At 42.0% G+C, this 25,263-nt stretch overlaps 1 protein-coding gene across 4 annotated transcripts in view; it reads left to right on the forward strand.

Moving 5' to 3' along the window:
• The first annotated feature begins 386 nt into the window (after positions 1–386).
• Positions 387–25,263, forward strand: part of cstpp1 (centriolar satellite-associated tubulin polyglutamylase complex regulator 1) — a 368,165-nt gene continuing 343,288 nt past the window's right edge. For 2 of the 4 annotated variants that reach the window (XM_043705470.2, XM_087996319.1), the window contains exon 1: positions 387–525. In XM_043705470.2, the coding sequence (XP_043561405.2) occupies positions 483–525 (43 nt within the window). In that variant the 5' untranslated portion in view covers positions 387–482. The remainder of the gene's footprint in view (positions 526–25,263) is intronic. The other 2 variants (XM_043705472.2, XM_043705471.2) reach the window with 1 other exon arrangement.

A 25,263-nucleotide genomic window follows, 5' to 3' on the forward strand; every position in this document is an offset into this window, starting at 1 on the left:
CTTTTTCCCACTTGGAAACCCCCTCACCCTGACTATCTCTCTTTCCCTTTCTGACCTCTGGGTACCCTGAGCCCTTTCTTAATTTCCAGTAGCACCCTATAAGTGCATGGGACATGCAATTGAATGCAAGACAGCATGTCAACTTCTGCCATGCTTTCTAAGAAAAACAAAAGGCGTACGAAAGCCTTTAGTTTGAGGGTTTTATTTGTGTTTTGAACCCGAGCTGTGCACATCTCTGCAGCACTTGAGTGAGATTCCTGAGCAAGTAGGTGCCTGGGACTTGCTCCCTTCACAACAGGAACCAAAGCTCAGGGGCTGCGGTGCTGATGCGAAGCGGGGAAATGTTTGCAGTGGCACGTTTCCGGGAGAGAGCTGCTGTTATGGTAACGGCAGAAGCCGGTGTGGGCTGTAGGTGGTGAGGAGTATTCGGCGGATTCTCTCTTTCTCTCTCTGTGTCTCTGGTTGTTGTCCTGGGCGTGAGGATGAACGCGGACCGTTTCTCAATGTCAGCAGAGGACTACCTGAGTGAGTAGAGGTCCTGGCTTGTGTCAGGATGGTCCTTCACATGGGCCCTGGCCTCAAACGTTCTCCCTCTCTCGTTCCCTCCTCCAGAACAGCCCCCTCGATCTCTCTGTGTTTCATTTTTTCTAAGTTTCACCTTCCCAGTAACTATGAGGCAAAAACAGAGGAATTGCTTGAGTAACTCAACAGGCCTGGCAGCATCTTTGGAGAGAGTGAGTGAGAAAAACAAAGAGCTAATGTTTTGAGCACAGTGAGTCTTGGCAGTTCATTGTTTTGTTAATTTTTTAATCTCTCGCATTGTTTCTCCCCACCCTGAAAAAAAAACATTTCGGAACAAGGGGAGCACCTGTTGGGGATCAGGGCTTCGGGATGTTGGCAGTACCCATTACCATTGGCAGGCTCTGTTGCCCTTGGGTGGTTTGGACCAGTTTGCCTGGGACACTGGTATCTGTGGTGGGGGCACTTTGGAGGATTCGGCCAGGTTGGGACTTAGGGCTGAATGGCTTTCCCTGACCAAATATGTTCCCCCATTCAATCTCATTGTGGTCTCAATGCCATTTTCCTGTCTGCACCTCCAAGGCCTTTGATTCATTTGCTTAACAAAATATGAAGGTCTACATGGCATTATTGGAATAAAGTTATTTGCAGTTGGGTTCTAATATTGTGACAGTAATGTTCATGTACTCCTCCTCTCGCTAGTTGACTGGTTGTCTATCACCATTTTTGACTAGAGATATTAAAGGTAGATGGTTTTGTTGTGATGTGTTGTTTGTGGACCTGCTTAGCTCTGTCTGTGGCCAGCAATATTGATTTTATGTTCTATATGCAAGTAGCACTGTTGTAGTTTCAGTTAAATGCAAAGCAATGAGGGTCAATGTTGAGGATTGCCACCTGAATGTATTCCACTGTGACCCCATCTTGCTACCCTCCACTGTTGATGGTTTAGGAAACACCATGGATGATGACGGAAGTATCTAGAATGCTGGCACATTGCTATCATCCTGTGGAATGCAACTATGTCAAGCTGTTTCCCCTTACCATCCCCTTTATGTGGGGTATGACTCTAAATGCTCAGATATTCTTTCATTTACTGTCTGTTACACAATATTAAACATGGAATTGGCCCTTTTCACAGTAATTTGATTATCAGAATCAAGTTTTTGTACCTATAATTTATCACTTAAAGTTGTTTCATCTGTTCCTTTCTGTATGCTTCTTTGATTTCATTGGCCCCAGTTTACTCTGGACCCAGAATTTGTGTAGATTCCCCTTGTTTAATGATCATGTCACTTGCCAATATTTGCAGTATTTTCACCTTATTCAAGCATGGATAAGAGCACCTTTGTAATCTCACTCGTGATGCTGGTGGAATCTGAGTCTTTCTGGATGTAGGTTTGCTTGCTGAACTGGAAGGTTCATGATCAGACGTTTCATCACCATACTAGGTAACATCTTCAGTGAGCCTCTGGACAAAGCATTGCTGGTGATTTCTGCTTTCTATTTATATGTTTGGGTTTCTTTGGGTTGGTGATGTCATTTTCTGTTCTTTTTCTCAGGGCATGATAAATTGGGTCCAAATCAATGTGTTTGTTGATAGAGATCTGGTTGGAATGCCATGCTTCTATGAATTCTCGTGCGTGTCTCTGTTTGGCTTGTCTTAGGATGGATGTGTTGTCCCAGTCGAAGTGGTGTCCTTCCTCATCTGTATGTCAGGATGTTAGTGAGAGAGGGTCATGTTGTTTTGTGGCTAGTTGATGTTCATGTATCCTGGTAGCTAGTTTTCTGCCTGTTTGTCCAATGTAGTGATTAGATTAGATTAGATTACATTACAGTGTGGAAACAGGCACTTCGGCCCAACAAATCCACACCGACCTTCCAAAACGCAACACCTCGCATTTATTCAGGTTGAACTCCATCTGCCACCTCTCAGCCCATCTCTGCATCCTGTCAATGTCCCGCTGCAGCCTACAACAGCCCTAACGACACCTCCAACCTTTGTGTCGTCTGCAAACTTGCTGACCCATCCTTCAATCCCCTCATCCAAGTCATTAATAAAAATTGCAAACAGTAGAGGCCCAAGGACAGAGCTCTGTGGCACACCACTCACCACTGACTTCCAGGCAGAATATTTTCCTTCTACTACCACTCACTGTCTTCTGTTGGCCAGCCAATTCTGTATCCAGACAGCTAAGTTCCCCTGTATCCTATTTCTCCTGACCTTCTGAACGAGCCTACCGTGGGGAACCTTATCAAATGCTCCATATCTTTTCACTATGTTCCTTCTATATTGATAATATTCAGAATTATGTCTACCAGTCATTGTTTTGTACCATGTCGTCTTTATATTATCCACTTCTTCACCTTCCCTTCACTCTTTTCGCAAGGCCGTTACTTCTGATATGAATCATCTCCTGTCTGTAGAGGTATTATCTATCCCAGAACTTGCTTACAACAAAGAAAAATACAGCACAGGAACAGGCTTTTGGCCCTTCAAGCCTGCACTGACACATTTTACCCCTCCATATTAAACTGTCCTCATTTACAGGATCTGTATCTCTATTCATTTCCTATTTGTGTATCCGTCCAGGTGCTTCTTGAAAGCCGCTATGGTGTCTCCTCCCATCGAGGAGAAAGTGAGGTCTGCAGATGCTGGAGATCAAAGTTGAAACTTTATTGCTGGAACAGCACAGCAGGTCAGGCAGCATCCAGGGAACAGGAGATTCGACGTTTCGGGCACAGGCCCTTCTTGAAGGGCCTGTGCCCGAAACGTCGAATCTCCTGTTCCCTGGATGCTGCCTGACCTGCTGTGCTGTTCCAGCAATAAAGTTTCAACTGTCTCCTCCCATCACCTTCTCTGGCAGCGTGTTCCAGGCACTCACCACCGTTTTGTGAAAAATGTGCTTCACACATCTCTTTTGAACTTTCCCCCTTGCTCCTTGAACTTGTGTTCTCTAGTAACTAATCCCTCCACCCTGGGAAAAAGCCTCTTACTTTCCACTCTATCCATGCCATTCACAATGTTATAAGCTTCTATCAGGTCACCCCTCAACTTCCTGCGTTCCAGTGAAAACAAGCCCAGTCGATCCAAACTTTCTTTGTAGCTAAAATCCCCCATACCAGGCAATGTCCTGGTAAACCTTTTCTGTACCCTCTCCAAAATATCCACATCCTTCTGGTAGTGTGGTGACCCGAGCCGTACACAGTATTCCAAGTGTGGCCTAACTAAAGGTTCTATAAAACTGCAGCATAACTTGTCTATTCTTATGCTCAGTGCCCCTTCCAGTGAAGGCAAGCATGCCATAGGCCTTTTTTACTACTTTATCTATATGTGCTGCTGCCTTCAGAGATCTATGGACCTGCACATACGGCAGTGTCTGCTTATCAATGCTCCTAAGGGTTCTGCCATTCACTGTGTAATTTCCATCTGTATTTGTTCCAAACTGCATCACTTCACATTTGTCCAGATTCAACTCTATCTGCCATTTTTCTGCCCATGCCTCTAACTGATCTATATCATGCTATATCCTCTGACAAACCTCCTTCAGTGACATAGAGACCAGAAACCGTCCTTTCTGTGCCAGCTTTCTAACCATTGACTATTCAATGCACGGTATTATGAGTAATCCTAAATTTACCACAATTTATATACTTATACTGAAGTAGTATAACTATATAAGTGGTATAAGTATAATAAGTAGTATAATCATCCTGGGCTGATAAGTGGTAAGTAACATTTATGCCATGTAAGTGCAAGTCAAAGCCCATCTCCAAATGAAAATTGAACCATCTCTCGTTGACAGTCAATGACATTCCCATCAGTGAATCCCCTACTATCAACAACATACAAGTTATCATTGGTGTGAAACTGAATAGGACCAGCCATACAGACATTAATTATAAGAGCAGGTCAGAAGCTAGGAATTCTGCAGTGAAGTGACTCAACCAAGAAAGCTAATGGAATGCTGACCTTTAGCTTGAGAACTGGAGTACAAGAGTGCAGAAGTTATGCTGAAGTGAAACTGGTTAGACCCCGCGTGGAGTACGGTGAGCAGATCTGGGGACCACACCTTAGGAGGCATATATCGGCCTTGGAGGGAGCACAATATCGGTTTATAAGTATGATTCCTGGACTTCAGCTTCAGAGGTTAAGTAATGAGGAGAAATTATTCAAATTAGGCCTGTTTTCTCTGGAATTTAGAAGGTTAGGAGGTGATCTGATTGAGGTTTTCAAGATATTAACAGGAAAAGACAGGGTGGATAAGATAAACTCTTTCCACTTATTGGGTATTCTAGAACTAGAAGGCAAAGTCTGAGAAGTAGAGCCTCAATTAGACCATTGAGGTGAGGTGTTAGGAAGCACTTTGAAACACAAAGGTAGAGGTTTGGAACTTTCATCCTCAAATGGCAGTGGATGCTGGATCAGTTGTTAATTTTAAATCTAAGATAGGCATTTTTGTTAAACAAAGGTATTAAAGGATATTTCTTCTTTAAATAAGTTTAGTTCTTATCTCTCACCTTGCATTGCCTATTACTTTGTGCAGCAAATTAGCTAATCTCTTCAACTCCTATTAATCTGACTGTTTTGATCCAAGTTGAGGAACCAAAGAGGCTTCCGCTTGTCTTTATCCTTTTTTATCCACATCTACAGTGGGCTCAATTTTTTTTGTTGTTCAACCATTACAGTCCTGTCCAATCATGTCAACTTTATTATGTTTGATGCCAAACATGTATCTTATAATGGTTTATATCCCCAGTTAAATTTTCTGCAATAGATATTTTTGTAAACTGAGAAGTTCAGGACTCATTCTTACTAATGAAAACATAAATACCGTTGCAAATTATTTTAAATGCTGGACACAAGACCCCTTTTTGTCTCGGTTACTCTTCATGACCTGCATATACAGGAGAGATTGAAGGTAATCTGGTTGGTTCATCATTCCAGTTCTTAGCAGTGAAGTGTTCATTCCATTTTGCTGGTGCGTTATGCCTTTTGTATCCTCATTGAAGATCAAGTCGGAAGGATCATGCAGTGTGCGATTATTCACTTGCCATCTGCTTGTGCATATTTTCTTTATGACTTATTGCAAATTGAAGGTCATGGATCAGTCATTTTCCTCTTCAAGTGATGTCGAGACTCCAGCAAAAAAGAAGTGTCTAATTACAATAATCTTTCAAATAAACTGGTAGTTGCCAAAGGCAGTTATGTTGGGTTTTGTTGTATGACTTATCTGCCACATTTGCTAAAAAAAGTACTCAATTCATCAAAACGTGATTAATTTGGATTTCAATTAAAATCAAATTATGTCAACTGCAGTCATTTGCAGTTTGAAAAAATTGAAAACCTGTTTCCAGGAACCTCCAATTATAAATTATTTTTTAACTTGGAGTGTAAGTTGCTGTTTCTTTGCAACAACCTGCTGAGGACCATATTTGACACAATATTTTGTCAGACCTGAGTTTTAGCTTTCTAAGTGAAACAAGTCACTGGGATATTCTGCTGGACTTTGTCTTTAAGTAAGTTTGTTGTAATAATCTGAAGAGTATGAAAGTTTTTGAAATAACTTTTGAAAAGTGGCGATTCCCAAGTGACAACAGTACCAGCTTCATGGCCAGCTGATCTTCAATAACTCCATCAATTGTTGTCTGGCCCCATTTAGCGTTTTTCGCTTGGATCACCCACTGTCAGAATTGGAGCATGTTGCATGCCATTAAGATTGTGGCTAAAGAAGGTGAAGTCAAAGATAAACAAAAATTAAACACAGAACTAGAGATGGACACCACAATTGGGTGTACTTTATTTTTTATGCAACGCTTTATTAGTTGTTCAGATTTTTTTCAATTTGACTTTCTCCAGAAAGTGCTAGCTGGTGGATTTACTCATCTGAACAGTTTTGATTATTTAACCAATTAAATATTCAAATTCAGCTGTGTTTACGCCACATAAACTTTTACAAGATCTGACTGAATTTCATGAGCATTGATGTGATAGCATGGGATGTGGTTGGCACTGGCTAGATCAGCATTTATTGCCAGTACCTAATCTCCCACAGGGAAATTAAGAGCCAACCACATTGCTGTGGGTTTGGAGTCACACGTAGGTCAGACCAGATAAGGATGACAGATTTCATAGTAAACCAGATGTGTTTTTACAGCAGTAGACAGTGGCTGCATGGACATCATTAGACTGGCTTTTCCTAAAATTCTGGATTTTTAAAAATTGAATTCAGATTTCACCCTCAACCTGCGGTTCTGGATTACTAGCACACTGACATCACAAACATAAAGAAAAGGAAGGCTTGACAATATTTGGAACCCCCTCCTTCCTTCCTGCCCTTGGCCAAAGGGAGTTAGACATCCCCAGTGTCACGATCTCTGTAAACTTTCATACTTTTTATATTTCTGCCCACTTGAATTTGCTCCAATCTCTTTCAACTCTGGCAACAGTAAATCCATAACAATCTCTGGCCATATTCTGCAGAGAATAATGGTTTTCAAGGGGAAATGAATACTATCCTCTATCCTCCACTTTGTGCATGAGCAAAGGAAGAAGCTGGAGTCAGTTTGTATTTTGCATAGGTTTTATTGGCACTCCTCAGTCTATCATAAATGCAGACTATTTTTCTCCCGATCACCACCTCTTCCAGGTGGAGACTGCTGGTTGAAAATCGATGTTCCCATTGCTATCAGCTATTCTTGATCATACCTAGAGTAAGCTCACATCCTTCTTAACTATCTCTCAGCATTTGTAACATTAGCAGCTTGCGTTAGATTCCTGCTCCACTGTGGTTTAACTACCTCCAACAAATCATGCATATTGCATGCTGTCTCTGCTTATGCAACACTTGTTAGGAGCTTTCAATAACTAATGAGAGATGACCCCCATCTACTCCTCACTCTGGATTCTTGCAGGGCCGAAGCAGGGACCTTGCAGAAGTCCTGGCGCCATATTTGGCATCCTGGCTGATGAAGATGAACTCTAAGTACTTTCTTTTTATTCTTTTGTACATCAAAATGGCGCCAGATTGTGGCAACTGAGCACTTTTCATTGTATCTCCCTAGATATATGTGACAATAAATCATTAATTCATTCATTCATTCATTGCATGCAAAGCCCTGGGCAAATGAATCATGCTGCATTTACCTAATTAAAATATGTGTACCCATTCTGTTTGCATATAGATCAGCCTGCAACCAAGTTAAGTAAAACACTCTTTTGGTGTTATCCATAAATATGTATGTTCACATCTAATAGGTTCTGTTGATAGATGTTAAATACTGAGTAGTTGAAGGTAATAAAGTAAACTGGTATTGATCTGTTTTTTAATACTTCAATTGATATATGTATATTTATATATATTCAAGCCAGCCCATACTGGCAGGGATTGTTTAGAGTAGAAAAAATAAGTTGGTGTGGCAAGCAGTAAGCAGCTTTGATTAGAGCATTCTAGGCTCTGTGTATTCTTCACAAATACTTGAAGGTCCTCTAACAATATAGATTGTTCCCTGATGTATTAATCCAGGTTGTTAGTAAAGATCTTATTGCTCGACAGCTCCAAGACTGATTCTTGTGGGAGTCCAGTAATTAGTTATTGGCCATCATGCAAAGCTGCTACTATTATGATGATTTATTGCATTCTGTGTGTATTCATGCACCTAGTCCTTTATCTAGCCAAATATCTCTGGCAATCCCCAAAAAAGCAACCTTCTGTTCTTGAAAGATCAAATACACATCAGTTAGACTGCTGTCATCCACCAATTCAGGAAACTATTTTTAAGAAAAATGGGTAAACTCATTGCAATCATTAATGTGCACTCATTTAGTCAGTAATTTATGACATTACATGTATTGTGACACTTTTTTATGAAGATGAACTTATGTAATTTTGTTGCTCCTTTCTAAATCTTTAGCGCACATCTTCACACTATTGAGGCTCCTTTTGTATCAAAGTGCACAGTTAGGTAGATTAATTTTTGTGAACACAAATTATGATAGACTTTTTGAGAGGCCTTTTTGCAGGTTTTTCCGAAGTACAATAAATGTCCTGTTGTAATTGGTATATATGTTAGAGATATGTTTCAATGCAAACAAAAGACAGCAGTAATAATACATGATGCTTTGCAGTGACTTCTGAAATTTGGATCCGTATAAAATGTCAGGAGATTTATGATTCTGTCCTTGAGGAAAAAAGGTATGCTATCTATTTCTAAAACAGAAATAAGCGGACCAAATAAAGATACAAAGCAGGGACTACCACGTTTGGAATTGGCGGCAAGGAAAAGGTGCTCTTAAATACCAAGGGCAAGTGGGCAGTGATATTGTCAGAAACCAGAGAGCAGAGTGCTTGACTGTTCTTGTGTGGAACTGATTCATCAAGAAAGAAAGAAACACAGTTATGGTACTAAGCCAGTATATAACTGAAATATAAAATAAATATGTGGAGCAAGTTCGGAGCAGCGAGAAGTGAGAGGCGGGAGCCGGGAGGAGGTGTCGTTGGTGCGAGGTGATTGTCCGGAAGGCCGATAAATATATTTAAACTTGTTACCTTCAGGCCAGCGAGGGAGGAGCGAGCAAAGGACTTCTGGGATGGGTAAGTAGAACAGTTTATATTTGCGTGGTTGCATTATCTGAGACACTACTCGGGTAGTGTCTCCCACCCATCCTCCTCCTCTAACCTAAAAAACATTTGTGGGAGCCAGATTGACAAGGTAAGGTAACTAGTTTATTTCCTAATCTTTTTTTTAGTAGTCACTTTGGGAGTTAGAATTGTGGGAATGGAGTTTAGGGCAGTGGAATGTTCCTCCTGCAGAATGTGAGAAGTAAGGGTCACCACTAGTGTCCCTGCTAACTACATCTGTGGGAAGTGCACCCAACACCAGCTCCTCGAAAATCGCGTTAGGGAACTGGAGCTGGAGTTGGATGAACTTCAGGTCATTTGGGAGTCAGAGGGGGTTATTGACAGGACTTACAGAGAGGTAGTCACTCCCCATATAAAAGAAAAAGACAGATGGGTGACAGTTAGGGGACAGAAAGGGAACCGGCAGGCAGTGCAGAGATCCCCTGTGGCCATTCCCCTCAACAATAAGTATACTGTTTTGGATACTGTTGCAGGGGATGACTTACCAGGGGAAAGCAGTGGGGCACCTGCTGCTCAGAAGGGAAGTGGGAAGAGGAGCAGAGCAGTAGTCATTGGAGATTCGATAGTTAGGGGGACAGATAGGAGGTTCTGTGGGGACGAGAGAGACTCACGGTTGGTGTGTTGCCTCCCGGATGCCAGGGTCCGTGATGTCTCTGATCGTGTTTTTGGGATCCTTTGAGGGGAGGGAGAACAGCCCCAAGTCGTGGTCCACATTGGCACCAACGACATAGGTTGGAAGAGAGATGGGGACTTTTGAGGCCGAAATTCAGGGAGCTAGAATGGAAGCTTAGAGCTAGGACGAACAGAGTTGTTTTCTCTGGTTTGCTGCCCGTGCCACGTGCTAGTGAGGTGAGGAATAGGGAGAGAAAGGAGTTGAACACGTGGCTATAGGGATGGTGCAGGAGGGAGGGTTTCGGGTTTTTGGATAATTGGAGCTCTTTCTGGGGTAGGTGGGACCTCTACAAGCAGGATGGTCTTCATCTAAACCAGAGGGGTACCAATATCCTGGGTGGGAAATTCACAAAAGCTATTAAGGTGGATTTAAACTAATACAGCAGGGGGTTGGGAACCAAAATTGTAGGACAGGTACAGAAGAGGATAAGAGTAGGGCGTTCCAAAATCAAGTATCTGACACTGGCAAGCGAGAACCTGGTTTGAAGTGTGTGTACTTCAACGCGAGGAGCATCCAAAATATAGTGGGTGAACTGGCAGCGTGGGTTGGTACCTGGGACTTCGATGTTGTGGCCATTACAGAGACATGAATAGAGCAGGGACAGGAATGGCTGTTGCTACCCGAGTAGTGTCTCAGATAATGCAACCACGCAAATATAAACTGTTCTACTTACCCATCCCAGAAGTCCTTTGCTCGCTCCTCCCTCGCTGGCCTGAAGGTAACAAGTTTAAATATATTTATCGGCCTTCCGGACAATCACCTCGCACCAACGACACCTCCTCCCGGCTCCCGCCTCTCACTTCTCGCTGCTCCGAACTTGCTCCACATATTTATTTTATGTTTCAGTTATATACTGGCTTAGTACCATAACTGTGTTTCTTTCTTTCTTGATTCAGATGTTTCAGAAAGGACAGAGAAGATGGTAAAAGAGTGGGAGGTGTGGCATTGTTGATTAGGGACAATATTACAGTTGTGGAAAGGATGTTAGGAGACTCGTTAACTGAGGTAGTATGGGCCGAGGTTAGAAACAGGAAAGGAGAAGTCACCATGCTGTGAGTTTTCAATAGGCCTCCGAATAGTCCCAGAGATGTAGAGGAAAGGACAGCAAAGATGATTCTCGATAGGAGTGAGAGAGGCAGGGTAGTTGTCATGGGGGACTTCAACTATCCAAATATTGACTGGGATCACTTCAGTACGAATACTATCGATGGATCAGTTTTCGTCCAGTGTGTGCAGGAGGGCTTCCTGACACAGTATGTAGACAGGTCTACAAGTGGCAAAGCCACTTTAGATTTAGTACTGGGTAACGAGCCTGGCCAGGTGTTAGACTTGGAAGTAAGTGAGCACTTTGGAGACAGCGATCACAATTCTCTCAGGTTTACTTTAGTGATGGAAAGGGATAGGTGTACTCCACCGAGCAAGAGTTACAGCTGGGGGAAGGGAAATTATGATGCAATTAGGAAAGATTTAGGAAGCATAGAATGGGGAAGGAAACTGCAGGGGATGAGCATATTAAAAATGTGGAGCTTATTCAAGGAAAAGCTCCTGTGTGTCCTAGATAAGTATGTACTTGTCAGGCAGGGAGGAAGATATAGAACGCATAAGCCGTGGTTTACTAAGGAAGTAGAATCTCTCTGGTCAAGAAGAAGAAGAAGACTTATGTTAGGACAAAATGTGAAAACTCAGTTAGGGCACTTGAGGGTTACAAGGAAGTCAGGAGAGACCTAAAAAGAGAGCTCAGAAGAGCCAGGAGGAGACATGAGAAGTTGTTGGTGGATAGGATCAGGGTTAACCCTAAGGCTTTCCACAGGTATGTCAGGAATAAAAGAATGACAAGAGTTAAATTAGGGCCAATCAAGGATAATAGTGGGAAGCTGTGTGTGGAGTCAGAGGAGATAGGGGAAGCACTAAATAAATATTTTTCGACAGTGTTCACTATAGAAAATGAAAATGTTGGCGAGGAAGATACAGAGATACTTGCATCTAGACTAGAAAAGGTTGAGGTTCACAAGGAAGAGCTATTAGAAATATTGCAGAGTGTGAAAATAGACAAGTCCCCTGGGCTGGATGGGCTCTATCCTAGGATCCTCTGGGAAGCAAGGGAGGAGATTACCGAGCCTTTGGCATTGATCTTCAAATCATCATTGTCTACAGGAATAGTGCCTGAGGACTGGAGGATAGCAAATGTGGTTCCCTTGTTCAAAAAGGGTAGTAAAGGCAACCCTGGTAATTACAAACCAGTGAGTCTCACTTCAGTTGTTGGTAAAGTGTTGGAAAAGGTTATAAGAGGATTTATAACCATCTAGAAAAGAATAATCTGATCAGGGACAGTCAGCACAGTTTTGTGAAGGGTAGGTTGTGCCTAACGAATCTTATTGAGTTTTTTGACAAAGTGACCATACACTTTGGTGACGAGAGTAAACCGGTTAATGTGGTGTATGTGGATTTCAGCAAGGCGTTCGATAAGGTTCCCCAAGGTAGGCTATTATACAAAATGCGGAGGAATGGGATTGTGGGAGACATAGCAGTTTGGATCAGTAATTGGCTTGCTGAAAGAAAACAGAGGGTTGTAGTTGATGGAACATTTTAATCTTGGTGTCCAGTTACTGGCGGCGTACCGCAAGGGTCGGTGTTGGGTCCACTGCTGTTTGTCATTTTTATAAATGACCTGGATGAGGGCTTAGAAGGGTGGGTTAGTAAATTTGCGGACGAAACTAAGGTCAGTGGAGTTGTGGATAGTGATGAAGGATGTAGTAGGTTGCAGAGAGACATAGATAGGATGCAGAACTGGGCTGAGAGGTGGAAAACAGAGTTTAATGTGGACAAGTGTGAGGTGATACACTTTGGACAGAGTAATGGGAATGCAAAGTACTGGGCTAATGGTAAGATTCTTGGGAGTGCAGATGAGCAGAGAGATTTCGGTGTCCATGTACACAGATCCCTGAAAGTTGCCACGCAGGTTGACAGTGTTTTGGCCTTTATTAATAGAGGGCTTGAGTTCCGGAACCAGGAGGTTATGCTGCAGCTGTACAAAGCTCTGGTACGGCCACACTTGGAATATTGTGTACAGTTCTGGTCACCGCATTATAAGAAGGGTGTGGAAGCTTTGGAAAGGGTGCAGAGGAGATTTACTAAGATGTTGTCTGGTATGGAAGGAATGTCTTACGAGGAAAGGCTGAGGGCCTTAAGGCTGTTCTCGTTAGAGAGAAGAAGGTTGAGAGGTGACTTAATAGAGACATACAAGACAATCAGAGGGTTAGATAGGGTGGATAGGGAGAGCCTTTTTCCAAGTATGTGGACGGCAAACACGAGGGGACACAACTTTAAAGTGAGGGGAAATAGGTATAAGACAGATGTCAGAGAGTAGTAAGGGTATGGAATGCTTTGCCTGCTCCGGTAGTAGATTCGCCAGTTTAAGTGCATTTAAATCGTCATTGGAAAGGCATATGGATGTACATGGAGTAGTGTAGGTGGGATGGACTTCAGATTAGTATGACAGGGCGGCGCAACATCGAGGGCCGAAGGGCCTGTACTGTGCTGTAATGTTCTATGTTCTAAGTTACCTGATCGAATTACTTGTCCTGTACTGAATTTAAATCCGATATGTTGCGTACATGCAAATCAATTGAGCTTACAAGGTTATTTAGAGCATGTTTAATATCAAAAATCCAACCATGAGAATTAATTGAGGGAGAGTTCGTGACAATAACTTAATTTTCTATTCCTTGACAAAGAAAATTTTGTAATAATCTAATAATTTTGCTGAAAATGACAGACATGTTTTGTCAAAATGTTTCAAGTAGTACTCTTCAGGACGATGTATAGGAAATACCGCAGTAAAGAGAAAGTTTTTAAAATTAATTTCTAGTGTTGAAGTTTTATTTAAAACCTACAAATCAATTTTCATTATTCACAAGAGGACTGATAGCAGTATTGGCAGTTTTGCCACTTATGCTCTCAAATCTCTCCATCTTCTATATGGTTTTATAGTCCTTTATCACTTTACCAAATACAGTTTGATCTCTGTGCTGCCAGAACGTATAAAGAAATGGGATCCATTTGTATTTGGCCCAGCATTGGCCAGAGATTGGACTGCAGCTCCTGCATGCTTCAATTGGGAATTCTCATGGATTTTACACCTGTGCCATTATGTTTAAAAAGTCAGCACCCTGGCACATGAATTTGGGAACAGTTTGGTTTTTGGGATTCGGGAACAGTTCCAATTCTTACCTATGTTCCTAATTCCAACATGCATACTAACCTATTGTCTATTTATTTTATGTATTTTGTGCAATCTCATTGAGGCTTCTTGAGCCTTGACTTCTCTATCTTAAGATAGTTTTGAGACAAAACAACAGCAAAGAATTGCTCTTATTTTGGCTGGGCATTGAACAGTGATGATGGTAAGAATATAGCAACCTAGTTAATCCCTCCTAGTCCACTAAAATCTCTCAGCTGAAGGAGAGAGCATTTCATTAAGTTAGTACCATGAGGAAAGTGAGAAAATCTCTAAAGAACCAATTTTAAAATATGATTTAAAAAGTCACATTATCAATTCCCAACCTGAAATTGGAGAGGTAAAGCAATACTGGCCATCCTTCAGATTCAAGGCTGTGATCACAGCAGGCTCTCTGCCTTTATTTCTGATGAAGGGCTTTTGCCCAAAACGTCGATTTTGCTGCTCCTCGGATGCTGCCTGAACTGCTGTGCTCTTCCAGCACCACTGATCCAAAATGTGATCACAGAAGCATGAGACAAGAGAGCTCATTAAGAGCTCTTGTAATCACTTTAATGCTTGACCCAGTTCTCATTTACATTCACTCTGAAGGTTAACGTATGTCCAGACTATCATATAACGTTTCAGTTGAAGATCATTTTGATATCATTTTTCACTGGTTTTCTGTTATATTGCCACAGGATGAAATCTGCAGTGCATTGGTAGCTTGGAAGATATTCTGTTCCTGGTTCATACATTCTCATAATCAATAAATTGTTTTAAAATATAGCAAACTGGTTTATGTACTTCGGTACTCTTTATAGCATGCAACCACTTTTATCATTTCCCTGCAACAAAGCTTTATCTCTGAAACTTATACTTGGCAGCTATAAGATCAATCTATCTTATTAATAGGTGCTGTATCATAAGTGACTTCTGTGCAGGACAGCGATGTTCAATCTGTGTTCATGCCCTAGTCTCAAACTGTGACCTCCAACTTCCATTTAATGCACCTTTACACTTAATGTCATAAAGATTATCAGTAACTATTGGTCATCTGCACTTGCATCGTTCTCTTCTGCTGCTTCCCCAAAACCTAAGCTGTTATAATGTAAATAGCTTATTTCTTGGTAAACAGATTGACGTCTCAAGGTGTATCTTCGAAGAGCCAATATTACATTTTGAGGAACAAATCACTACATAGTGTGATGCATGTGTGTTTTTCATAGAATTCTTGAGAATCATATAATCCCTAGTGTGGAAGCATTTATTCAACCTATATGGCACATTTTCAAATTGGAAGGTTTTCTCTCCTTTTTGAAGATCAATTTATCTTAATTGAAGAAAATATCTTCAAACTCAGGAATAATTTACACCATGGAAGTTGGCCATTGGGCCCATTATATTCCATGATAGCTCTCTACGGAGCAATCCAGTCAGTCCTATACCATTAATGTAGTTCCAGTATCCCTGAAAGTTTACTTTGTTCAAATGCCCTTCCAGTTTCCCTTTCTGTTTCTACTGCCCTTGTGTACAGCAAGTTCCAGGTTATTGCCACTTGCTGTAAGTTCGTCTTCACGTTCCCTTGTCCAAGCTCTTAAATCTGTGTCTCCTAGTCTTCATACGACTAACAAATGGAGACAGTATGTCTACATTATCTACCCTGTTAGAATTGATTGAGGCGTACAAAATTCTATGTTACAAGGAGAATAACCCCAGTGCTCCAACCTTGAAACTAACCCTTCACCACCCCCCCCCCTCCCCACCACCAGCACCACCAAAATAATTTCATTGAATCACATCTGCATCATCTTAAGGACTTTCACATTCTTGCTTACTAAGTTGGATTCAATATTGGATAGGATAAATAGGCAAGGTCTTTTCCCTGGAGTGGGGGAGTCCAAAACTAGAGGGCATAGGTTTAGGGTGAGAGGGGAAAGATATATAAAAGAGACCTAAGGGGCAACATTTTCATGCAGCAGGTGGTATGTGTATGGAATGAGCTGCCAGAGGAAGTGGTGGAAGCTGGTACAATTTCAACATTTAAAAGGCCTCTGGATGGGTATATGAATAGGAGGGATATGGGCCAGGTGCTGGCAGGTGGGACTAGATTAGGTTGAGATACCTGGTTGGCATGGATGAGTTGGATCGAAGGATCTGTTTCTGTGCCATACATCTCTATGACAATAGCTTAATAGTGTGTAACTAGACTGTAGTTACTATATATGCGGTAATTCCATTAGATTGTCTTAAAGCATGACGGTAATTACAGATAATAGTCTATTCAGTTCCTTACCTTGAAAGTATTTGAATTTAAATGTTGAGCATTAAATTTTCACTTTGGTATGTTCTTGGTTAGTTCAGATTTTAAGCAAAAAATAAATTCAGTAGAAGTATTACTCCATTGAATGCTGTCATGTCGACCACCAATTTCCCTCCTATCAAAAAAAAATCTTCATTTGCTAATTGGTGAACAAGAAGTCCATTCACAGCGATTAATTGTATCAAGAATGCTTGCCTGACATTGATATGTGAATGTGTATGATGCTTGCAGACACATTAGAGTGCCTAAAGCTTCTTCTAGCACCAATTTATTTGACAGGTAAGTGGTGTCAAAATCACAACTCATTAGACTGCTGGAAATCATGCTTTTCTACCTGAATGGAAATGTCTCAATGTCTATGTGTTGCAGAGGAGTTTATTTGATCTAATATGACATATTCTTCTTTTTCTCCCTTATTTCAAATGGATTGTTTATCCATTGTGGCAGTGTGAGCAAAGATGCACCCATGTTATAATTGTAAAAGATCAAATGAAAAGATTAAGGAAAGGATCATAACATGTTGGCACCTTGTTATTTTCAAGGATATTTTAACTACTGTGTTTATTTAATATTTCCAATGCCATATTCTGTGACTTTTGCAAAATTGCATGATAGTAAATAATAAATCTAAATTAAATTACGAGCTTTAATGTGAATGATGTATACTGGTTAATGAAAAGAATAGAATTCACGAAGGGGAGCCTGTTTTTTTTAGATTAGATTACTTACAGTGTGGAAACAGGCCCTTCAGCCCAACAAATCCACACCGCCCCGCCGAAGCGCAACCCACCCATACCCCTACATGTACCCCTTACCTAACACTACAGGCAATTTAGCATGGCTAATTCACCTGACCTGCACATCTTTGGACTGTGGGAGGAAACCGGAGCACCCGGAGGAAACCCACGCAGACACGGGGAGAACTTGCAAACTCCACATAGTCAGTCGCCTGAGGCGGGAATTGAACCCAGGTCTCTGGCGCTGTGAGGCAGCAGTGCTAACCACTGTGCCACCGTACCGCCCACTAACCTGCAGTGTGTGCAATACAACAAAAAAGGGAAATTAAAAATTCAATAGACCAGCATCCCCACTCAGACTACAAGTAATACAATACCCTGTATCTATAATACTAGTATTACATATTTTAGGGGATGTAGGTAACCAATAGAAACTCAATGGTTCCAGTAGTGGTGAGGAAGCTGTGCGAGAGTGTTAACATGGACAAAACCCAGAAAAGCCAGAACTTTGAGAAGATAGACTTCATAAAATTCAGCTATTTAATGTTACCTGGCAATTAGGAGTTTAGGATGTGTGATGGAAGAGGTCAGTTATTGTGGGAATTGGTCTTCGTTAATCATGGGAGTGAAAGTTCAGTAGTGTGAGCGCAAGAAGAAGTGAGATTTTAAGGTGGGGTTGTATTAGAAATTGTGGTCTCTTTGAAACTGATTCTTATTCAAATATGTCCGGTGTAGCAGTGACCTTATATAATGGCCGTTACTGCAGTATCTACCCTTCACTGAATGTAAACTGATTTCTTATAAGCTACCAGCTCCTAGAAATATGGTATGTCAACAAAATAGGCCAGTAGAGATTGAGATGGATTGCCCAAGCAACAGTTCCCTAACATTTAGGCTAGAGAAGAGGATGCTTTCTTCACAATATTCTGTGTCAATTGCCTCTTTCTCCTCTAATATCTGAACCATCCTCAACTGTCATGGGTTGTATACTCTTTGTCAAAGTTGTAAATGCATCACATCTAACTTCCTGCATCTTTTGAAAAAAAGCCTGAAAATTCTTGCCCTTATTTAGATAACTGCGGACACATACCCTGAAAAGTGAACAGTGGATTGTTGGGATATGGGGAGGGCTCAAGTTGCAGGGGGTAAAATAAGGTTAATTGTGAAAGTAAAAGGACTGGAGATTAGGGCTTGTGGTGTAAGAAATCAGTAATTCCAGGAAAGTGAGAGTGATTTGGAGGAAAGATTTGTGATTGGAAAGAAGTAAGAGAAGGGAATGCAATCATTCGGAATTTAGGGGAGATGTGGGGCGATTGACCATGATTGTTGCACACAGAGATGGCGTTTGGATTTGTGAAAGTCTGCAGTCGGTAGAGGGGATATCAGAGGCATCCTTGAGTGACCAAAGGAGAGTAATGCTGCTCCTCATCCCCCATATGGAATAGTGCACAAAGCAATTGCTGTGAATTTCTGGAAAGTCAGTTGATAAAAGATAGAACTGGAGTCTATCTTAAGAACTTTTCACTAAGCATTAGTTTATAAACAAGGAGGTCCTGTGGTGCAATAGTAGTGACCCTACATCTCGACCAGAATGTCTGGATTTAAGTCCCACTTGTCCCAGAGGTTTGACTACATCTTTGAATAAATTGATGAAAAAACACCATTTATTTAAATTTACAAGCATGGGCATGTCCTAACCTAACAACCGGTGTTTCTGACTCTGTCTATTTATAGGGGCTCAAGCCAATCACCAGTTAATAGCCACCATCTGCATATAATTAAAGGCAACTAATATCCAATTCACATTTTCTTTTCGCGCTTCCCTTTCCCTGTATTTTCCCCTATAAAATTCCAAAGTAGGAATTTATACAATGTCGCATGGACTGACCAGGATCTTGGGTTCACGTCACACTACAGTGTCTTACCTGTCCATCTTCCTTCCCATCTATCCACTCCACCATTTTCTCCGACCAATCACCTTCACCCCCACCTTTTATCTACCTATTGCATACCCAGCTACCTTCTCCGCCCCCCCTCGTCAGCCCCAACCCCTCTCCCATTTTCCTCTCCCCCTCCTTGGGCCACCCCCTCATTCCTGATGAAGAGCTTATGCTCGAAATGTCGACTCTCCTGCTCCTCTGATGCTGCCTGACCTGCTGTGCTTTTCCAGCACCACACTCTTCGACTCTGATCTCTAGCATCTGCAGTCCTCACTTTCTCCTACAGGTGATCCCAGTACACTACACGCTCTCACACACAAGCACACATACACATGATTACACTCACACAGACCCTCTCTCATGCACATGCTCTCAGACACACGGACACTATCGCATGCACACATATACTCTCTCTCTCTCACTCACTCACTCTCTCACTCACTCTCTCACTCACTCACTCACACTCACTCACACTCACTCACTCACTCACTCACTCACTCACTCACTCACTCACTCACTCACACACACCTCCACCCACCCACACACACTCTAATGTTCTCTCGCCCTCTCTCGCACTCCCACTCTCTCGTGCGCTCCCTTGCTTTCTCTCTGGCATGCGCGCGCTCACTCTCTTTCTCTTGGGTACGCGCTGTCTTTCTTGCGAGAGGGAGAGTGCATGAGAGAGCGAGCAAGAGAGAACTTTCTATCTCTTACTATAAATTGTGTCCGATGGTCCTGCCCTACTAGCTACCTGACGAAGGAGCAGTGCTCCGAAAGCTTGTACTTTCAAATAAACCTGTTGGACTACAACCTTTTGTCCACTCCGGTGCAAGACTGGCACCTCCACATCATGAATTGACATATACATATCCTTAAAACCATCAATTAATCAACGTCACCCTGCCTAGTTTATTCAGTATATCACGTCACTTTTAGCTTACGTATATACCAGAACGAAGCGTAGAATTCCTTAATAATGTCTAAAGCATGGCTAATAAGGTGGCAAAACTTCTTTTGATGGAATAAGGAACAACCAAAGGTCAAGTTACCCCAGGATGTACTCATATCTCCTTTTCCTCCCTTTCAAAGCATATCACTAAATGCCTTGCAAACAATTTGCTTGTTCAGCTTCTTGTGATAGTGCAAGTTAACACCTTTTGAAACGTCTGATGGTATTTCAGAAGATGGTGTAAAAATATTATTTTTCTCATGTCAATGTATGTTTTTGCAGCAAATCTGAAAATACCAGTTATTCTAAGTGTTATAGACACATGAATGAACAAACTGATTATGTATATCCATAAAGGATTCTGGGTAATACAAGATGGAGGATGGGAAACATTTCTTGCTGTAACAGCTGCTCCTGTTTTGAGGTAGTTTAGGTGCTGGAGGTGATTTCCTCGAATTCCAGGAGCAGCAATTACTGTTTCATATGCTGTTGCATTGTTTTGGAACTTTGGAAAAACAAAAGTCAAAACGACAGCAGTTTTAAAAGGGAGAAGAACAGACAAAGGAATCACATGGTGAGGTCAGTGCAGGAGAGAGAGAGAGAAAGAAACTGACATCACCGTGTATCTGTATAGTTACTGGGGGCGGGGTTGGGGGGGTGCGGTGTGGAGGGTGGTGGGGGGTTGGGCTGGGTGGGGGAGGTGGATCCAGGGAGATAGTGAGGAAAGAGATCAATCTGAGACTGGTACAGTTGAGAACAGAAGCAAGTCAAACAGTCAGGGCAGGCAGGGAAACTTGGCTCAGGGATGGGCAGGACTGGCAGCTTTATGTTACAGGATACAGATGCTATTGGAAGGATAGAAAGAGAGGCAAAAGAGGAGGGAGAGTTCCGTTTTTGATAAGGGAAAGCATTACAGCTGTGCTGAGGGAGGATATTCCTGGAAATATATCCGGGGAAGTTATTTGGGTGAAACTGAGAAATAAGGATGGGATGATCACCTTATTGGGATTGTATTATAGACCCCCTAATAGTCAGAGGGAAATTGAGAAACAAACTTGTAAGGAGATCTCAGCTATCTGTAAGAATAATAGGGTGGTTATGGTAGGGGATTTTAACTTTCCAAACATAGACTGGGACTGCCATAGTGTTAAAGGTTTAGATGGAGAAGAATTTGTTAAGTGTGTATAATAAAATTTTCTGATTCAGTATGTGGATGTACCTATTAGGGAAGGTGCACAACTTGACCTACTCTTTGAAAATAAGGCAGGGCAGGTGACTGAGGTGTCAGTGGGGGAGCACTTTGGGTCCAGCGACCATAATTTTATTAGATTTAAAATAGTGATGGAAAAGGATAGACCAGATCTAAAAGTTGAAGTTCTAAATTGGAGAAAGGCAAATTTTGACGGTATTAGGCAAGAACTTTTGAAAGCTGATTGGGGGCAGATGTTCGCAGGTAAAGGGGCGGCTGGAAAATGGGAAGCCTTCAGAAATGAGATAACAAGAATCCAGAGAAAGTATATTCCTGTTGGGATGAAAGGAAAGGCTGGTAGATATAGGGAATGCTGGATGACTAAAGAAATTGTGGGTTTGGTTAAAAAAAAGAAAGAAGCATATGTAAAGTATAGACAGGATAGATCGAGTGAATCCTTAGAAGAGTATAAAGGCAGTAGGAGTATACTCAAGAGGGAAATCAGGAGGGCAAAAAGGGGACATGAGATAGCTTTGGCAAATAGAATTAAGGAGAATCCAAAGGATTTTTACAAATACATTAAGAACAAAAGGGTAACTAGGGAGAGAATAGGGCCACTCAAAGATCTGCTAAGAGAAAGTGAGGACTGCAGATGCTGGAGACCAGAGTTGAAAAGTGTGGTGCTGGAAAAACACAGCAAGCTCATGCCCAAAACGTCAATTCCCCTCAAAGATCAGCAAGGCGGCCTTTGTGTGGAGCCGCAGAAAATGGTGGAGATACTAAATACTAAATGAGTATTTTGTATCAATATTTACTGTGGAAAAGGATATGGAAGATATAGAAAGTAGGGAAATAGATGGTGACACCTTGCAAAATGTCCATATTACAGAGGAGGAAGTGCTGGATGTCTTGAAACGCATAAAGGTGGATAAATCCCCAGGACCTGATCGGGTGTACCCTAGAAATCTGTGGGAAGCTAGTGAAATGATTCATAGGCCTCTTGCTGAGATATTTGTATCATCGATAGTCACAGGTGAGGTGCTGGAAGACTGGAGGTTGGCTGACGTGGTGCCACTGTTTAAGAACGGTGGTAAGGACAAGCCAGGGAAGTATAGACCAGTGAGCCTGACGTCAGTGGTGGGCAAATTGTTGGAGAGAATCCTGATGGACAGGATGTACATGTATTTGGAAAGGCAAGGACTGATTAGGAATAGTCAACATGGCTTTGTGCGTGGGAAATCGTGTCTCACAAACTTGATTGAGTTTTTTGAAGAACTGCATGGTGGCTCAGTGGTTAGCACTGCTGCCTTACAGCGCCAGGAACCCGGGTTCAATTCCCGCCTCGGGCAGCTGTCTGTGTGGAGTTTGCACATTCTCCCCGTGTCTGTGTGGGTTTACTCCAGGTGCTCCGGTTTCCTCCCACAGTCCAAAGATGTGCAGGTTAGGTGAATTGACCATGCTAAACTGCCCGTAGTGTTAGGTGCAGGGGTAAATGTAAGGGAATGGGTCTGGGTGGGTTGCTGTTCGGAGGGTCGATGTGGACTTGTTGGGCTGAAGGGCCTGTTTCCACACTGTAGGGAATCTAATCTAATCTAAGTAACAAAGAGGATTGATGAGGGCAGAGCGGTAGATGTGATCTGTATGGACTTCAGTAAGGTGTTGGACAAGGTTTCCCATGGGAGACAGGTTAGCAAGGTTCGATCTCACGGAATACAGGGAGAACTAGCTATTTGGATACAGATCTGGCTCAAAGGTAGAAGACAGAGGGTGGTGGTGGAGGGTTGTTTTTTAGACTGGAGGCCCGTGATCAGTGGAGTGCCACACAAGGTTCGGTGCTAGGTCTGCTACTTTTCGTCATCTACATAAATAATTTGGATGTGAGCATAAGAGGTACAGTTAGTAAGTTTGCAGATGATACCAAAATTGGAGGTGCCTTGGACAGCGAAGAAGGTTACCTCAGATTACAACAGGATCTTGATCAGATGGGCCAATGGGCTGAGAAGTGGCAAATGGAATTTAATTCAGATAAATGCGAGGTGCTGTATTTTGGGAAAGCAAATCTTAGCAGGACTTATACACTTAATGGTAAGGTCCTAGGGAGTGTTGCTGAACAAAGAGATCTTGAAGTGCAGGTTTATAGCTCCTTGAAAGTGGAGTTGCAGGTAGATAGGATAGTGAAGAAGGTGTTTGGTATGCTTTCTTTTATTGGTCAGAGTATTGAGTACAGGAGTTGGGAGGTCATGTTGCAGCCATACAGGACATTGGTTAGGCCACTGTTGGAATATTGCGTGTAATTCTGGTCTCCTTCCTATTGGAAAGATGTTGTGAAACTTGAAAGGGTTCAGAAAAGATTTAAAAGGATGTTGCCAGGGTTGGAGGATTTGAGCTATAGGGAGAGACTGAACAGGCTGGGGCTGTTTTCCCTGGAGTGTCAGAGGCTGAGGGGTGACCTTATGGAGGTTTACAAAATTATGAGGGGCATGGATAGGATAAATAGACAAAGTCTTTTCACTCGGGTGGGGGAGTCCAGAACTAGAGGGCGTAGGTTTAGAGTGAGAGGGGAAAGATAGAAAAGAGACCTAAGGGGCAATGTTTTCACACAGAGGGTGGTACGTGTATGGAATGAGCTGCCAGATGAAGTGGTGGAGGCTGGTACAATTGCAACATTTAAGAGGCATTTGGATGGGTATATGAATAGGAAGGATTTGGAGGGATATGGGCCGGGTGCTGGCAGGTGTGACGAGATTAGTTGGGATATCTGGTCGGCATGGATGAGTTGGACCGAAGGGTCTGTTTCCATGCTGTATATCTCTATGACTCTATATCCTTTTAGAATTCACTAAATTTGCATTTATACCAAAGGTTCTAATGTTTCCTCTCTACCTCAGTAGCTCTTAAATATGAGCGTTTTTAACCCTCAAGATTTATTTAGAAAGCATTCAAAACTGTCTAAATCAGCAGGGTCGCTCTTTTAACAAATTTTATAATTGACTCTTCCCAACCTTTTACCAGCATATACGTACGGATCTCTACCAAAACCCTCTTTAATTAATGCATTAGAATAGCATGTTCCTGCCCAGCAATTTTAAAATTTCATTATCAAAATTTGAACTTCTGAAGAGCAGTCCGATCAAACCAATACTGATGAATTGTGATTAATTCTGATTTGATTGTCTATAGTATCGTGGTGACCTCTGGACTGGATGCTTTGGCAATTAGTTCAATTAGTGCAGATGCTTTCTGTTGATAAACTGTGCAGGTCTTATGCAGTACCTGAATTTTAAAACTTTTTATCCTTGCTGCCAAGTCCCTTAATAGCGTTCGTCCTCCCTATTCCTGTTCAGCTCTCGAACCCTCTGTTCTGCACTCCTTCAGTCCTAGCCTGTTGGGTATTCCCTATTTTAATCACTCCATCACTGGTGACTGTTTTCAGCTGCCTGGACCCTGAGGTCTGAAATGCTCTCTCTCAATCATTTCCTCTTTTTTTAAAAACTATCCCTCCTAAAAGATACTCCCTAAGGGAATGACCAACTCCCAAAAATATACTTAACATTAAAATCAATAAATGGATTTCATAGAAAAATGTAAAACATTTTTTTTCTTTGAGGGTTATTAGTCTTGAATTCTCTTTCCTGGAAAGTAGCGGAGGCTGAATATATTCAAGACCGAGCTAGATTTCTATAGACAAGGGAGTCTAGGCTGTTGGGACAAGGGGAGGGCAGGCAGGGAAATGAAGATGAGACCACAAACAATTGACCCATCATCTTACTGAATAGAGAAGCAGGCTTAAGTGCTCAATGGCTAAATCCTACTCTTAAATCCGATATTGTTGCTGCTTTTTCAGAGGCATACCTTTAATCTTGGGGATTTGTAGGAAATTAAAGTGTACATGTAGTTGGTTTCCTATCCACTGGGGTTTGGAGCAGAGCCTAGTAATTTACTGCACTGTAACTCTGACCGATAGCACTTCAGATGAAGATGGTTACTTTGGTGAGCTTCTTGGTTTTGCCAGGAATGATATGTGCAGGGCATTCCATTTCACTAAATCAATATGTATGCTTGGAAAAAAATACTGTTT

The sequence above is a fragment of the Chiloscyllium plagiosum genome, unplaced genomic scaffold (assembly GCF_037043375.1).
Source record: "Chiloscyllium plagiosum isolate Xiang-an unplaced genomic scaffold, Cpla_swu_hap1 HiC_scaffold_18, whole genome shotgun sequence".
Classification (NCBI taxonomy): domain Eukaryota; kingdom Metazoa; phylum Chordata; class Chondrichthyes; order Orectolobiformes; family Hemiscylliidae; genus Chiloscyllium; species Chiloscyllium plagiosum.